Below are 16,558 nucleotides of genomic sequence, written 5' to 3'. Positions count from 1 at the left end.
CAACATCTACTCCATAGGCATGGTCCTGGTCAGAAAGTGAAAAACTCATTTCTGCCCAAGAGTACAAGAAGTGACCTGGCATTGCTGCCAGATAGCAGCAGAGTTGAAAAAGGCCAGTACAGTAAGGAAGATGGCAAGCCATCAAATACCAAAATGTATCTTTCATCCTTCCTTCCCACTGAGGCCATGTCTCATTTCTACCTCTTTGTAAGATATCCACCCACACCAGCAACTCCCAACTGTTATATTGCCGCATAAAATACCCATGTTACAACGTACCTTGTTCTCTTAACTAAAATTTCTTCATTCTAGTCCCGGCCTTTCTCTTAACCTTATTACAATGATCACAAGTTGAAGAGGGAGAATAGTGTAAGATCAAGTCTGCAAGTTAAACTATAGTCCTGATACTGGAAATCCACAAACAGAAAATCTGAATTATAGATAAGCAAAGATTCAGATTCTGAAGCACTCTTAGATCTTGGGCATCTAATATCTTACCAATATTTAATCAAGAAAGAAGCAGGCAGATGACAGGGGTGCAGGAGGTGGGGGCAAGCAAGATAGAAGAATAACTTTTATTAAATAATGACTTAGTACCAAAAACATGACTGACATTATTAAAAGATCCATATAACAAATATGTGTTGGGAGTTTAGTTCTGCCACTGAACTGTAAAAGCATTATTCCTATTTTATGCCTAAGGAGTCAGAGCTAGAGATACAAAAAGTAATTCACCCAGTGTCCACAGGATTTCAACTCAGATCTACACAAGAAAAGCTCATGTTCATTCTCATATGGCAAAGAGCACAAGGAAGTAAAATAATTTAAGAGACAAGAAAGATCAGAGGAAGAGAACATTCAGGAAAAATTATGTAGCCCCATAATATCGTAAGTCTTCCAAAAAACCATTTTAATTCAAATTATATTAGCCAACAATGTTTGAATATACTTTATAGACAATAAGTTTTTTCACAATATTTTATTTACTCATCTACCAATAAAACTTTTCTAGGAATTCAACAATAAACCAACATTAAAAGCTTTCTAGCGTAAATCACCGATTTCCAAGATAGCCACAGGCCATCTTCAAAATACCTTTATTTTTATTATTTGAAAAGGTTTGTGGTTCTGTTTCCTTAAAATGCTGTTTAATTATATATGCTGACATTTTTATAGGTGAAATGATTTGATGTCTAGGATTTTCTTCAAAATAATGTAAGGGTACAGAAGATACATGATAGGTCATCAGTTGATAACTGGTGAGCTGGGTGACAAATGCACAAGATTGTTTTATTTCTTATTCCTTTTTTTTTTTTTTTTTTTGAGATGGAGTCTCACTCTGTCACCCAGGCTGGAGGGCAGTGGCGCGATCTCGGCTCACTGCAAGTTCCGCCTTCCAGGTTCACACCTTCTTCTGCCTCAGCCTCCCGAGTAGCTGGGACTACAGGTGCCCGCCACCACGCCCAGCTAATTTTTTGTGTTTTTAGTAGAGACGGGGTTTCACCATGTTAGCCAGGATGGTCTCGATCTCTTGACCTCGTGATCCACCCACCTCGGCCTCCCAAAGTGCTGGGATTACAGGCGTGAGCCACCGCGCCCAGCCTACTCCTTATTCTAAATAGTAAAAAATCTATCACCATGTTTGGGCATAAGCTTTCTCTCCAAGGAAATATTAAATATATTTTTCAGCACTTTTTCTATTTCTTCCTCATTCAGAGTCTTGAACTCTATCAGATCTGTATTGTCCTTGTAATTGAATCTCCTATAGGTGAGGGTGCAGCCCACTAAACAGTGAACCCCATCTGGGGTCTGCAAGGAACAAAATGATTTGCTAGTAAACACAGATGCTGGAGAAGTCTGCAGGTATGTATTCATAGACTCAAAATCTTCAATTGTTCGAGGCTCAAGAGTAAAGGAGTAGATTTTTCGGTATTTGCTGTCTTCTAGGAGATCAGAATTAAGAAATTCTTTATTTGGAATGTACTGGTCTCTTCTGATTTGGTCTAGATACCAGAATCCATTCTCTTCCGTCAAGCGGAAGATGCAAGGCACCTGAGGTTGATCCTTCCCAGAAATTAACTCCAGAGGCTGCCACATCTGGTATGAGCGTCCAAACCCAGCATCGACAATGTAGTTCCTGCCGTCAATGGTCACCTGCAGGAGAAGGTGAATCATGCCAGTGCTGTACTTTTTGGCTGGAGTGTTGTAAACATACCCTCCCAACATCGTGGTCTCAAAACCCATAGTGGTCAGAGCCCAGTACAGAAGATGATTGACCTGGAGACACCACCCACCCCGATTTCTTCTCACGACTTGATCAAAAATGGCCTCTAAGCCTAAGTCCATGGCTTCCCCACAATGGATGTTAAGGTTCTCAAAGGGAACAGCTCGGATCTGGTGCTCAAGAATGTCAGTTAATGTTTCCAAGTCCAATTTGTTTCTGGACTTCTTATAGCCAATTCTTTCAAGATATGCTTCAATGTCCATGATCCCCTAAGCAAGGAAAACAAAACGAAAGCAAATCATATTACTTTTACACTTGGATTTGAGTAGGCTAATTATGGCTATATTTTAAATATGTAAAAATACAATGCTTATAAGCATAATAATTATTTCTAGTGCTTTTATTATATAAATTCCTTTCAGACACATAAGTTCAGTTAATAGTCCCAGAATCCTGTAAGAAATGTATTATGTCTTCTTTCAAGTGTGAGAAGTTGGAAATCAAGACTAAATGATGAGTCAAATGATAAACAGCTTGTTCATGGTTCTCTTGGTGATAAACAAAAGAGAGATTCCAATTGGTATTTATTAAAATAAAAATAAAAGGCTTACAAACATCTTCTGATGCAGGCAGGAGAATCATGCAATAGAGTGTATAGTATCTGTGGTACCTGACCCACTCAATTTCCCTTTTAGCTGAGGCTTATACAAAGTTTCCCACTCAAAGAACTGTATTGATTCACTCATCCATTGATTGATTAACTCAAGAAACAGTTTACTGAATAGCTATAATGTGTTTCCTACTGATCTAGTGCTTGTTTACTCTCAAAAATCTTATAGTGGGAGTTGGAGTGACATACATAGGAAACTGAATACATGGATAAAACATGCAGTCTGTTAGATTGTAGTAAAATCTACTACTGCCCTGGGAAAACTAAAGAAAGGATTTAGTAAGTGTACAGGGAGAGCTCCAATTTCAAATTAGTTGGTTAAAAAAAAAAAAAAAAACAACTCAGATTTGAAGCATGCCAGAGAATAAGGCCTAAGGATATGCATGAGGAGGATTGTTCCAAGCAGGAGAACAGAAAATAACAAGGCCCTAAGCTGGAAAATGCCTTGAGCATTCAAAAAACGTTCAGGAAGCCAGGGCAGTTGGAGCACGTGAGTGAGAAGGAGAGTGGATTCAGATGAGATCTGACAGGCAACTGCAGCCTTGGAGCTAAGACTGGCATTTTGGCTTTTACTCTAAGTGAAGTGAGAAATGTAAATGAGAGAGGCCTGACAGAAAGGTTGTGATTGAGCAATGTTTGCTACAATCAAAGTGATCTTTCTGGCTACTGTATAGAGGATAGGCTGCCCATATTGCGCCTTATGGACAGTCACATGAACTAGGTTGAACCAATTTGAACACATATGCTCTACGACCAGTGCTCAACTCATGGACAACATATGCCCTGTGTAGAGCTGAGACTTCATTGAGGAACTGTTTCTGAAACCTCAGCGTGTACATTCTGCTACAAGGTAGAAGCTGGGGGGTATTCATTCAAAGCTATTGGTGAGTAGAAGCTGGTGGGGTATTCATTCAAAGCTATTGGTGAGAACCTATTGAAGAACAACACTAACAAAGGATTCACCAAGTTTACCAAGAAATGAAAAACAAGAGAAGGTAGAATGAGGAACCACCTCAATGAAGCCAAAAGCTATCTTTTAACTTTCAGGCAATGTGAACCAAAAAAAAAATAAATGCCCCTTATTTTGTTACATCTTTTAGAAAAGGTTTTTTAAACCTGCCATCATGGAGTCTTAATGTTTTGAGACTCTGATTGTAACAGTGCTGTACAGGCCTCAGGTATAACTCTTTTGTAATGTGGTATGGCCTGAGGATGACCTTGTAAAAGGGAGCTGCCGCCAGTTGAATGATAATAAGTGAAGCATCTCTTATTTTCCCTTCTCATAACATTTCTTCTACATTCTCCTATTTTTCCTTTCTGACCCAGCTATCCTCCCCATATTGCCAGTTTCCAACTTTCTCTGTTCTCGATGTCGACAACGTCATTTCTCCTAAATCTATTAGATTGCATTTCTTCTCATCCTAACTTCCACCAGCACCCTTTCTTAACATTTGGTCAAGCTCTAAAGTTCTACCACTCAGAGAGAGAACAAGTTGTATTTAGTCAGACCTTGCCAGCCCCTCTGTGCCCCCAACCTAGAATTTGTACTGAGTACGTAAAGAAGAGAGAGAAGCTGATCCAAAAGGAAGAAGGCAGTTTATACATACCTGGACATTTGATTCTTGCTTAGAATATCATTCCTTCTATTAAGAAATTCCTTTATATCTCTTTTATTTGGTATAACTTGTTTACAAGCATTTGTTTTCCTCTTTTTTCTTTCTTTCTCTCTTGTACTCTCTCTGTTCCCTTCCCTCCATCCTTCCCCTCCTTTTCTTAATTTTTAAGATAAGGTGTTGATTTGGAATTTAGCAACTGCAAGTCCATTTGAAAGAAGTCAGTTTTGTTAGAGGCCTGGATAGAGCAGTATGTTGTAACCAAATCACACTTGAACATTCTGTGGCTGAACATAAGAAATTGTGCATTATTAACGCTGTGCTTCAAGGTGGAATGCTGAAAGCACCTGGAAAGTAGCTCAGGAAAAGAGCTCACTGAAAATACTATTAGCTTTATATATCCACTTGTAAATGTGCAGTGATACATCCCTCCCTCCCTTTCATCTTGATCCTAAATATAAGATTTAAAGGAGGCAGAGTGAACGTGCTTAGGAAGCCTACTGAGAGCTCTCAGAAAGGCGTTAATACCTTTCTTAGTAAGCTGAAAGTAGGTTGAGCTTCAGTTTTAATCCAGAAGACAGAATGCTGCTTCTTCCTGGCTTGAATTCTAGAAATAAGAGAAAAGACAGTTAGAAATATGTAACATGACTTCCTTGAAAACAAAATAATAGTTTTGTAGACCACAAAGTATGAAGATTTCCTAAAAATCACAAAACAGAGGGAATGGACTGCACAGTAAAGCGAACATTTGAGTTGTATAAGAAAGTGTGTGGAAACTATAACTATGGAGATGGGAGCAACGCTTCTGGCTTAAGAACCTGGAAGCTGGGAAAGCCACCAGGAGCGGGGCTTCCACACTCCAGAGACAACCCACCAGCTGATGAACTGCCATGAGATCAGCAAGGAAGGCTGAACCAGGCTCCATGCCCCCAATCACTGCCATGACATACACCAAACACATCAAAGACCAGGACGTAGTGCCAGCACCCGGTCTTCCTCTAGGTACAACTATTATTGGGCGTGTTGAGGCAGATAAACAAGGTAAGGCCCTTAATGTATGATGCTACTCAAAAGAAAGAAGGACCATCTACATACAGAAGATCCGCCATCAGAGCATCTCTTGTCATAGTCACCTCCCCTCACCTCCACTAAAAAAAACTGAGGAGTCTGTGAAAGGAAATTAAATTGTGGGACCCCCATACTCATTTAGCCAAAGGGGGAAGTCAAGCTGGTAAGTGCATCATGTAAATCTGCCTCCCCCTTTCTTGGTTCCTGAATAAGATGGCTACAAGATGAAAAGCCACACACCTCCCCCATATTTTGCCCACAGGAAACTCCTAGTGAGCTGTTAAAACTTCACCATGACAAACAAATTGGGAGACATTAATATAATATTGAACCATGAGCTTACAGCTGCCTTAATTGACACAGACACAACTATATCTCTGATCAATCCCACCTTATTTAGAAACCCCATTCCTCAGAGTAATGACAGAATTACCATGGTGGCTGCGTCTAATAAAATGATCTCTTGTTTTAAGTCCAAACCTCTACCTTACCATTCCATCCGGTTCCGCTCCCCTGCCGCAAGCTCTAAGAGTATGTGACATGCTCAGTAGGCACCATACATTTCTTAGATGTCCTGGGGCCCCTGTCAGTCTTTTGAGCCATGATCTCCTTAACATCCATAATGCCCATATCTCTTTTTCATCAAAAAGTGAACTTTTTTTTAGAATTGGGGCCAGGAGACCAAAAATACCGAATTACAAAATGTCCAGACGATGTACCACAATTTAGTACTAGTAATGTTGAAACATCATCTTGTGGCCGGGAAAATGAAATGGAGACACAGAAGGAAGTAATAGGGGAGAAGAGAAAACACTGGAATAAAGAGTGGGAAACAGTAAAACTGCTTTTAGCTTCCCCAGTCTTCCTGCTAACACCAGAAGAGGATGCTTGCTCAAGGATGTCCCCTCCCAGTTATGGTCTCAGTCAATACAGACATAGGGAAAGTATTATCAGCCACTCCAATAAAGGTAGAGATAAACCCAAAGAAACCCCTACGCAACCTTAAACAATACCCTCTATGACAGAAAGTCGTAAATGGAATTGCCCCTATTACACAAGGTTATCTAAAAAGGGGCTCATTATTCCCTGCACAAGCCCCTGCAAGAGCCCTATATTCCCTGTAAAGAAACCGAGCAGGAGAAAATGGAGATTTGTGCAGGACTTGAGGGCAATAAGCACTATTGTAATAGCCAGTCACCCAGTAGTCCCCGACCCACATACCGTTCTATCAGCTATACTCACTACCAGCCAGTATTTCTCAGTGGTGACTCTCTGCAGTGCCTTTTTCAGTATTCCTGTAGATCCAGACAGCCCGTATTTGTTTGCTTTTACTTGGAAAGAATGGCAATATATGTAGGCTGTAATGCCCCAAGGGTATACAGAAAGTCCCACTTACTTTTCCCAAATACTAAAAACTGATTTAGAGGATTTAATTTTTCCACAGGGCTCAACACTCATTCAGTACGTGGATGACCTTCTCCTTTGTCCAGGCCCAGAATCTTCCTCCCAGGAAGATAGTCTATATTTACTCAGCCAGCAAGGGTACAGAGTCCAAAGACAAACTTCAGTTGTGCTTACTGCAAGTTAAGTATTTGGGGCATATTATCTCGGTCAAAGGACTGAGTATTAACCCTGATAAAGTGAGAAAAACTTTAGCTTTCCCAATGCCCATCACCAAGAAACAACTTAGAGGATTTCTGGGGACTGGCAGGCTGTTGTAGAAACTGGATACCACATTTCTCCTTTATGGCTCACCCTCTATATGCATACCAAAAAAATGAACAACCTGATCTCATCATGTGGACTCCAGAGGGACAATCGGCTATATAACAAATAAAGGAAATTCTAACTAATTCCCCAGCCTCACGGCACCCAAACTACAGATTGCCTTTCTCCCTTTTTGTATGTGAAACTGAAGGTACTGCATCCGGGATACTGACACAGAAACATGGTGATCATCAGAGAGCTGTAGGCTATTATAGCCAACAGCTGGACGCTGTGGCTCGAGGGCCGCCTCCTTGTGTACGAGTAATAACAGCCATCGCCCTTCTGTACAAGTCTGTTGAAGAAATAATTATGGGTTCCCCCCTTACCATTTTTGTGCCACACCCTATTGAGACCCTTCTAAATTCTCGTCATACCCAGTATCTGTCTTTCAACTGGTTAGTCTCTTATGAAATTTTGCTTTTATCATCTCCCAATATTACTATTTCCTGCTCTATAATCTTAATCCAGCCATTCTCTTGCCGGGCCCTTCCGACAACTCCCCTCATGACTGTGTTCTGATGACTGAGCAACTTCTCACCCCCAGGACAGACCTCCAAGAGATGCCATTGGATAATGCTGAGATAGAATGGTATACAGATGGGTCTTATTTAAGAGGATAAAATGGAAATTTTAGAGCAGGATATGCGGTGGTTTCCTTACTTGAGGTAACTGAAGCCAGTCCTCTTCCCCAAGCCAGATCGGCTCAAGTGGCCAGACTGACTGCCCTGACTCGAGTTTGTCAAGTGACAAAAGAGAAGGCTGCACACATTTGCACTGACAGCTGCTACGCTTTTAGGGTTGCTCGTGCCTTTGGGATGCTATGGAAAGAGAGAGGGTATTTAACCTCCTCAGGGCAACCCATAGAAAATGGACAGCAAGTATCAGAGCTGTTACAAGCTATTCTAAAACCAAAACATTTGACAATTATAAAAATCCCAGGTCACTCAAAATTAGACACCACAGAGTCAGGGTAACCAATTGGTTGAACCCACAGCTAAGAGAGTAGCATCTGAGCCACCAGGTATGTTACATAAAATGCAGAGTCCCTGCATTTTTCCTCTGCCTCTTTTGTTTATGTCGTCTGCAAAAAATGCAGATTCACGGAGTCAGACAAAGCCATGAATGACCATTTTCCTCCCAACCCCGCTCTTACATGAAAACTGTGCTTCTTGATACCCCATCCTTTCCCCTTTAAATTTGTAGCCCTCAAAATCATCTTCAGAGAAAGACATAGATCTCTCTCCCAGGCCCACATCCTTAACTTTGGCAAATAAATCTCCTAAAATGATTGAGATTCGTCTCGTCATTTTCCTCGATTCACAAGTCTACGCCAATCCCAGTTGGACATCTCACCAGCTGCACCAGATTCGAGCAACAAAAAAAAGTTGGAAACAGAGCTATATACACATAAAAATGATGAAAACAAACAAAATGAAAATGCTATGAGATTGAGATTAGAAGAAAAGACATAACATGCAGAAGTTATATACGAAAAAACCACAACCAATTTAAGAAGAAAAATAAACTGAAAAAAAATTTTTGTAAAGGTATCTGGGGCTATGGACCATGTAAAATAAACTCAATAACAAACAGCTAAAAATAAAGTGGTAAATAATAGTTTTATGAAAGGAAAGATTTCATACCTTAGAATACTCATTAAGGACAGAAATGGAACTAATTAATGATCAACAGACTACATAATTAATGATGAACAGAAAGGAACTATATAGATACAATGTCATATCACATTGCTTATGTGGAAGGAAAGCTTGATATTCATACTAAAGGCTAATTAAATGACAAAGCAATTAAGATAGAATCTAATAGAAAGCAGTCAAGGACAAGCCAATGCAAAGACAATTGGTGCTTCTGAAGTGGAGAACGCAAAAAGTGCAATAGAAAAATGTATGGCACTATTCACAATAGCAAAGACACAGAATCAACCTAAATGCCCATCAGTGACAGAATGGATCAAGAAAATGTGGTACTTATACACCATGGAATACGATGCAGCCACTAAAAAGAACAAGATCATGTCTTTAATGAAAACATGGATGGAGGTGGAAGCTATTATCCTTAGCAAACTAACATAGGAGCAGGAAATGAAATACTGTATGTTCTCACTTATAAGTGGGAGCTAAATGATGAGAATTAACACAAAGAAGGAAAGAACACACACTGGGGCCTTTCACAGGTTGGAGGGTGGGAGGAGGGAGAGGATCAGGAAAAATTACTAATGGGTACTGGGCTTAACACCCGGGTGACAAAATCTGTACAACAAACCCCCATGACACAAGTTTACCTATATAACAAACCTGTACCTGTACCCCTGGATTTGAAAGTTAAAAAAAAGAAAAATGTATGTAAAGATAAATATTTTCCTGAAATGATGAAAACATTGAAGCTGAAAAACAAAAGAGAAAATTCTGGAAAAGTTCGATACAACATGTTTGCCCCTGGAATATATTTTTGTTAAATTTTTAAAAGTCAAAATTAAAGACAATTACTCAAGCATCTGGCAGAGAAATAAAATATTTCATAAAAGAGAAAACATCAGGCCAGCAAGAGAATGTTACACAGAAATATCCATTGGTGAAGTAATAGAAGTATATCTTCAAAGTATTGAAGGGAAAGTGTGTGCTCCAAATATTCTGGCTAGTATTTCACTTGATCATAAAGGCAACATGAATATAAAGGTAATAACAAACATAAAAGAGCTTGAGAAATGCAATAACTGAGGTGTCCTGATAGTTTCTGTTTCATGGCCAGTGAACAAGCAGATGAATATGAAAACCGAGAAGTAGAGGGGTCACAGTAAGGGAGTGCTGGTGAACACTGACTCCTTTCAATACAGAACAAAGAGTAGAAAAGTTATGAGAGTTATGGCTTTTGAATGAGTCATTTGGGCTTATATGGAGATAGAAATATGAAGTTAAAAATTAAATCTGGGCCGGGCACGGTGGCTCAAGCCTGTAATCCCAGCCCTTTGGGAGGCCGAGGCGGGCGGATCACGAGGTCAGGAGATCGAGACCATCCTGGCTAACACAGTGAAACCCCGTCTCTACTTAAAAAAAAAAAAAAAAAAAAAAAACACACACACACACACACACACAAAATTAAATCTGAAGATTAAGAAAGACCAGAGTCTAGGAGAGTCCAATCCAGTACTGTCAACACTGGGATTGTTAAAAGATCATTTTTTAGGTATAACGTTTTTTAAGGTTTATTAGATAGCAATTCATGAGTCAGGCAGCACCAGACCACGGGTGGCTCAATGCTCTGCTGAGGAAAGGGGAGGGCAGGAGAGAAATGTTTATAAACTGTTTGCAGGAGTGAGACAAGGAAAAGCTTTTTGGTTGGTTAGAGTGCAAAGTCCCTAGTTAGAGGTTAGTTGACAGTTTCTGATTGGTGAAGTCTCTAGTTTTCTACTGTTTACTGGTAAACAGTAAAAAGAATGAAAATGAAACCACAGGAGTCACCCAGTCTGATGGCCCCCAATTAAAAGATTTTTAATGGGACATATTCTGGTTAAATTATTGAAATGTAAAGGCAAGACCTATCTAGGTATAATAAAATGAGGGGGGTAGCGCTTGAAGAGAACTGGAGAGTGCATTCCCTGTCTAAAGTTTTTTAGACAAAAAAATTGAAAAACATATATATATGACGACTCAAATGAGACCCCTAGACCTATTGGGTCTGGGCGCAACGGCTCACACCTATAATCCCAGGACTTTGGGAGGCCGAGGCGAGTGGATCACTTGAGGTCAGGAGTTCAAGACCAGCCTGGCCAACACGGTGAAACCCCATCTCTAATAAAAAATTTAAAAAAAAAAAAAAAAGCCAGGTGTGGTGGCACATGCCTGTAGTCGCAGCTATTCGAGAGGCTGAGGCAGGAGAACCACCTGAACCCGGGAGGTGGAGGTTGCAGTGAGCTGAGATCGTGCCACTGCACTCCAGCCTGAGCAACAGAATGAGACTCTGTCTGAAAACAAACCAACCAACCAACCTATTGGTTTCCACTGTAGGTATGGAAGCGTATAAAATAGAGCCTGCTCAGGGTACCTAAGAGGGAACACGGGGCTGGCTGGCAAGGATTCAGGACTGGGGTTAGCGCAGGAAGAATACTTTCAATAACTTACCTGGATCCCTTCAGATCTCTTTTACCATCTCGCAGTGCCCCTGGCCGGCCTTCTGTGTTCTACTTTAGGACCTGTACCCTAGACTCTCTTTGGAGCACTCCCAAGGGCTCCTGAAGCTGCTTTGCCCTCCTTTGCAGAGAGCTAGAAGTGCCAGGGATTTATGTCCTGCCAGGGCAGTGCTGGATCAATGACTTAGTAGGAGGTCTGGAAAGCCTAGTGCCCTTGCCTTGCGTCTGGACGCACTTCAGAGTTGCAATTCACATCCAGGCTGCAGCTGGGGCTCTCCCAGCACTTCCTTCAGTTTCTCACACATGGATTCTTGTCTTGGTTTCTGGTTTGGGGGAACCTGACTTAAGTCACCTTGGTGGACATTTTGGAGAGCTGTGTAAAAGAAAGGTAAGATACACAGAATGAGGCAACTTCTAGAGGTCCCTGGATGTTGGGCAAAATGCTTGTGTTTTTCTGCAGAGTTCATGAATGTTGTTTAGTTGAATGATCAATATTCAACAGTTGACCAACTATTGGGACTTATCCCTACGTGACTTGGCACTTCAATAATAAATCACATTATCGGATGTGGTACCCCTGGAGAGCAGGTTGATACGCAGATCTCATTGTTCAATTCCAGGTCCCTAGAATCTATATATGTTAAATACACAGCAGTGGTTTTCTTTTTCTTTATCGCTAAAGAAACCTTTATTCTTTCTCTTAAAAAAGTTATAAACAAGAGCCCAACATAGAAGAATTAAAAGCAGATTAACACAGAGGTAGCCTGCCTATGAGATGTTATGCCTTAAGGCTACAATTAGCACAAGTACAATTGTGGACTGAGATAAAATCATCTACACATGCGCATAGATTTCTGGCATTAATAATTAGAAGAATTTTAAGGAGAGCCAATGAGTGGCTTTTCTTATTCTTTCTCTTTTGTCTCTACCACCATGGAATCCCACTAAATTGACACTACAACCTAGCCCCCTCCAAAGCCAGCCTATTGAGTCTCTGGAAGAATAGGGGTTGCTGGAGTAGCCACACCTAAAGACCATCATTCAACAGTTGTTCATGTCCACAAGGCCACTCACTGCTCCCAGTTAATGCCGACTGGGGCCAGGCAGGTAGTGGGGGGTACTTGCAGCAGGCCAGGAAAACAAATCTAGAGAAAAACAGCTGCCACTGCTGAAGACGGCAAAGGCCAGACAAAATAAGTCTCTGGGCAGCGTGCAGGTAGAAAGTTGGCAGTTAAAAAGTTCCTTTTGAGGAGGAAGGTGTGGTCACCTGTTCTGAGTTTCAAGCATTCGAGAGCAAACAGTATGTCTGATTTTTTGTTTGTTCGTTTTTTAATTCGAAAAGTACAAACAAGTATACCATTGTAGTGGGCATCGTGTCAGGGCATGGGAGCAGCATCCAGGGAAGAAAGCCCATCGGGCCCTCAGCTCCTGAGGCTGGCTGTCTGGGCCAGTCTCCTCTCTTCTGTGGAATTCTGCAAGTCCATGTTCAGCGGGTGATGCTCTCAGTCTGACAGTGAAGGAGTTTTTTTTGTCATTCATGCCTCCTGGAGACCCTCTCCACTAAGCATCCTTCAGCCATGATAAAACTTCGTCCCTGGTATGGCGGCTCACACCTGTAATCCCAGCACATTAGGAGGCCAAGGCGGGTGGATCACTTGAGGTCAGGAGTTTCAGACCAGCCTAGCCAAGATGGTGAAACCCCATCTCTACTAAAAATGCAAAAATTAACCCCATCTCTGCTAAAAATACAAAAATTAGCCAGGCACGGTGGCGGGTGCCTGTAATCCCAGCGACTCAGGAGGCTGAGGTAGGAGAATCACTTGAACTCAGGAGGAGGAGGTTGCAGTGAGCTGAGATCGTGCCACTGCACTCCAGCCTGGGCAACTGGGCAAGGTTCTGTCTCAAAAAAACAAAAACTTCCCTCTGGAATTCCCATAGGCATTGCAAACAACAGAAATCAATCTTTCTGGACATCCGGGATCTTTAGGGGCTTTTTATCAGCCAGTGCAAGAGAAGCAGGAATTGTTAGGAGCTTGCTGCCTGTTGGACTAACTGGATCCTTTGGGACGCACACCACTGGGGACAGAGTAGGGTCAGCATCATGGTTACAAGTAACCAAGAGGGAAATCCTGTTGAGAACGTTGCCTTAAACACATCGGCTATCTTTTAATACATGTATTTAATCCTCACAACTCCTTTAAGTAAGCAGTACTCATAGCTCCATTTTACTGAAAAAGAAACTGAGTTTTAGGGAAACTAAGTGACTAGGCCAAGTTCTCGCAGCTATAAAGCGGCTGTGACTCTAAACCCAACAGTTTGAATCAGGGACCTGTAACTGTCACCACTATGATGTGGAGTAGTGACAGCATTAGCTTCCAAGTATGTGCCAGTCAGACTTTCTGAACAACCTTATACTTGAAATGTGGACATCGTGTAGAATCTACTCTCCTGTACTCACACTTGACATAGGATTAAACCCCAGTTACCAAGTACGCTGCAAGACCCTTACAGAGTTCCACTTACCAGGTTATTTCAGCGGCAACCAGGAACCAGACTGAATGCACTCCTCCCACATCCAACGTCTATGAGGAAGTGCTCTCACTTTCAAAGTCTGCAGGGGAAGTGCTCTCATTGGATGTCCACGTGGCCCCGCCCCCAGAGTCACCTCCCTGGTTACCCCAGGGAGCCCTGGGAAATGTAGTTGCAGGGCCTCAGGTTGCTCCTGTGGACCCCTTATTCATATCTTTCCATTAAAAAAGTGTGGAGAGTTGTACTGTCCGATTATCCCCATGCCACTGGCTGGGAGGACTGTGCCCTTGTATTTCACCTGGTTCCTGCTCTCTGGGAGCCTGACACCAGATGTCCCATGTGTGATGTGGAACGTGAGAGCTTGGAACAGGTCCAGGAAAAGCAGAACTGGTAGCCTAGAGGAGGCAAAAGAGGAAGATGGAAGGCTTTAATCACGCTCCCAGTTTATGGCTTACTTTCTTCATCAATTCCCATTAGGCCTCTTTTAAAACTTTTTCTTCCCTTCATCCGTCATCCTCATTCCCACTGGCCTCTTTACCTGAAGGCACTGGGTAATGTGTCTGAAATAGCTCCATGTCTGGGGCATGAGGGTGATATATGTCATATGGCTTTGTTTATGCTGGTGTACTTTATTTACATTCATGTTATTGATCTACAACTCTTGCTGTTTCTTATACATTTTTCTCTATACAATATAACTTTTGTTTCTTTATTCACACATAATGTATATGTTACAGGGTACAATGTGACGTTCTGATACATGTATACGTTGCGTAATGATCAAATCATGATAATTAGCACATCTTTGTTTTGAGGACATTCCACCAGTGAGTATTGCCTTGTACTGTGTTTTCGGCACCTACTGTTGTGGAACATGCCTCTGGCGTCCTACCGTGTGAACTCGGGACTCTATGGGAAGGCTTTCTCTTGGCATGTCCTCAGGCAAGCTAGACAGACTCGAAAACTAAGGGGCTGGGACGACTACTCAGCCCAGGATGATGGGAGTCGGAGGCTAAATATCTTTGTGCTGTACCTGGTCAGGTGGAATTACTCTTACGCTTGTATAACACTGCCTCCTGGTGTTGTCCAGTGGAATTATGCTCCCTTTGTTCACAGGTAACTTGCCAATAATGCACCCTTTATCGATTCTCAAACTGCCCTGGCCTCATTGTCCCACTCTTGCACTGGAGCATCCTTAAATCATCTCCCAAATAATCTACCTGAATGCAAATCCTTGTTTTAGGGTCTGGTCGAAAGCCACTTTAGCTAGGTGGTTGTGAAGTGGATGGGAACTTGGATTCCTCCTGCTGAGGTAGCAGATTCCCCTCTGACCCGGGGTGGGTCTAAATACTCCCTCTGTGGCCTCCAGCGTAGAATCAAGGGCCTTGGAGGCTCTGCCCAGTGCTGTGTTCCACTGCAGTGGAGTCAGCGCTAGGCTCCAGTGCAAAATCCCACACTAACGTTCCTTTTACTTCCTAAGGAGGTAGATTCTGTCTACTGTGCACTGTGCTGCCTGGGCTCGTGAGGATACTTGTTGAACTTGACGTCCCTGCAGGGAAATGAGTACGGGAGGGTTCTATTTGGCCATTTTGTTCCACCCTCTATTTTATTTATTTTTTTTTTTTTGATGCTATTGTGATGGATTGTGTTTTCCTGATTTCTTTTTCACATCGATCATTATTGGTGTAAAGAAATGCAACTGATTTTTATATGTTGATTCTGTATCCTGCTACTTTACTGGATTTATTCTAACAAATTTTATGAAGTGTTTTGAAGTGTTTTGAGTTTTCTATATGTAGGATCATGTCATCAGCAAATAGAAAAAAAATTTACTTTTTCCTTTTAAGCTTATTTTTTACCTTTTTTTTTTTTTTTTTTTTTTTTTTGGTTTTTTATTTTAAGTCCTGGGGTACATGTGTAGGATGTGCAGGTTTGTTATATAGGTAAATGTGTGCCATGGTAGTTTGCTGCACCTATCAACCCATCATCTAAGTATTAAGCCCATCATGTATTAGCTATTTTTCCTGATGCTCTCCCCTCCCTGCGCCCTCACCCTCGTCACCCTGACAGGCCCTAGTGTGTGTTGTTCCCCTCCCTACGTCCATGTGTTCTCATTGTTCAGCTCCCACTTATGAGTCAGAACATGCAGTGTTTGGTTTTCTGCTCCTGTGTTAGTTTACTGAGAATAATGGCTTTCAACTCCACCCATGTCTCTGCAAAGGACATGATCTCATTCGTTTTTATGGTTGCGTAGTATTCCATGGTCTATATGTACTGCATTTTCTTTGTTTGTCAGTGATGGGCATTTGGGTTGATTCCATGTCTTTGCTATTGTGAAAAGAGCTGCAATGAACATATACATACATGTATCTTTATAACAGAATGATTTATATTCCTTCGGGTATATACCCAGGAATGAGATTGCTGGGTCAAATGGTATTTCTGATTCTAGGTCTTTGAGGAATTGCCACACCATTTTCCACAATGATTGAACTAACTCACACTCCTATCAACAGTGGAAAGGCATTCCTATCTCTCTA

General features: G+C 41.6%; 1 protein-coding gene across 5 annotated transcripts; it reads right to left on the bottom strand.

Annotated features, from left to right (window-relative positions):
• Nucleotides 1-891: 891 nt before the first annotated feature.
• Nucleotides 892-14,066, bottom strand: NAT1 (N-acetyltransferase 1). 5 transcript variants are annotated; one of them, XM_015454520.4, is made up of 5 exons: nucleotides 14,013-14,066; nucleotides 12,847-13,102; nucleotides 11,482-11,862; nucleotides 5,036-5,114; nucleotides 892-2,493 (listed from the first exon to the last, which is right to left on the bottom strand). In XM_015454520.4, exon 5 carries the CDS (start codon nucleotides 2,485-2,487, stop codon nucleotides 1,615-1,617), a length of 873 nt encoding a protein of 290 aa, XP_015310006.1. In that variant the 5' UTR covers nucleotides 2,488-2,493; nucleotides 5,036-5,114; nucleotides 11,482-11,862; nucleotides 12,847-13,102; nucleotides 14,013-14,066; the 3' UTR covers nucleotides 892-1,614. The 5 variants fall into 5 exon arrangements, with proteins under 5 accessions (XP_015310006.1, XP_005562756.1, XP_015310005.1 ...); XM_005562699.5 differs by lacking the exon at nucleotides 11,482-11,862; XM_015454519.4 differs by lacking the exon at nucleotides 12,847-13,102.
• Nucleotides 14,067-16,558: the final 2,492 nt, after the last annotated feature.

Source organism: Macaca fascicularis, chromosome 8, assembly GCF_037993035.2.
Source record: "Macaca fascicularis isolate 582-1 chromosome 8, T2T-MFA8v1.1".
Classification (NCBI taxonomy): domain Eukaryota; kingdom Metazoa; phylum Chordata; class Mammalia; order Primates; family Cercopithecidae; genus Macaca; species Macaca fascicularis.
The sequence above is the reverse complement of the archived record's forward strand: the minus strand, read 5'-3'. Positions and strand labels throughout refer to the sequence as shown.

Bases quoted from the DNA above. Each gene is read 5' to 3' on its own strand.
- NAT1 (XM_015454520.4), bottom strand. From the start codon at position 2,487: ATGGACATTGAAGCATATCTTGAAAGAATTGGCTATAAGAAGTCCAGA.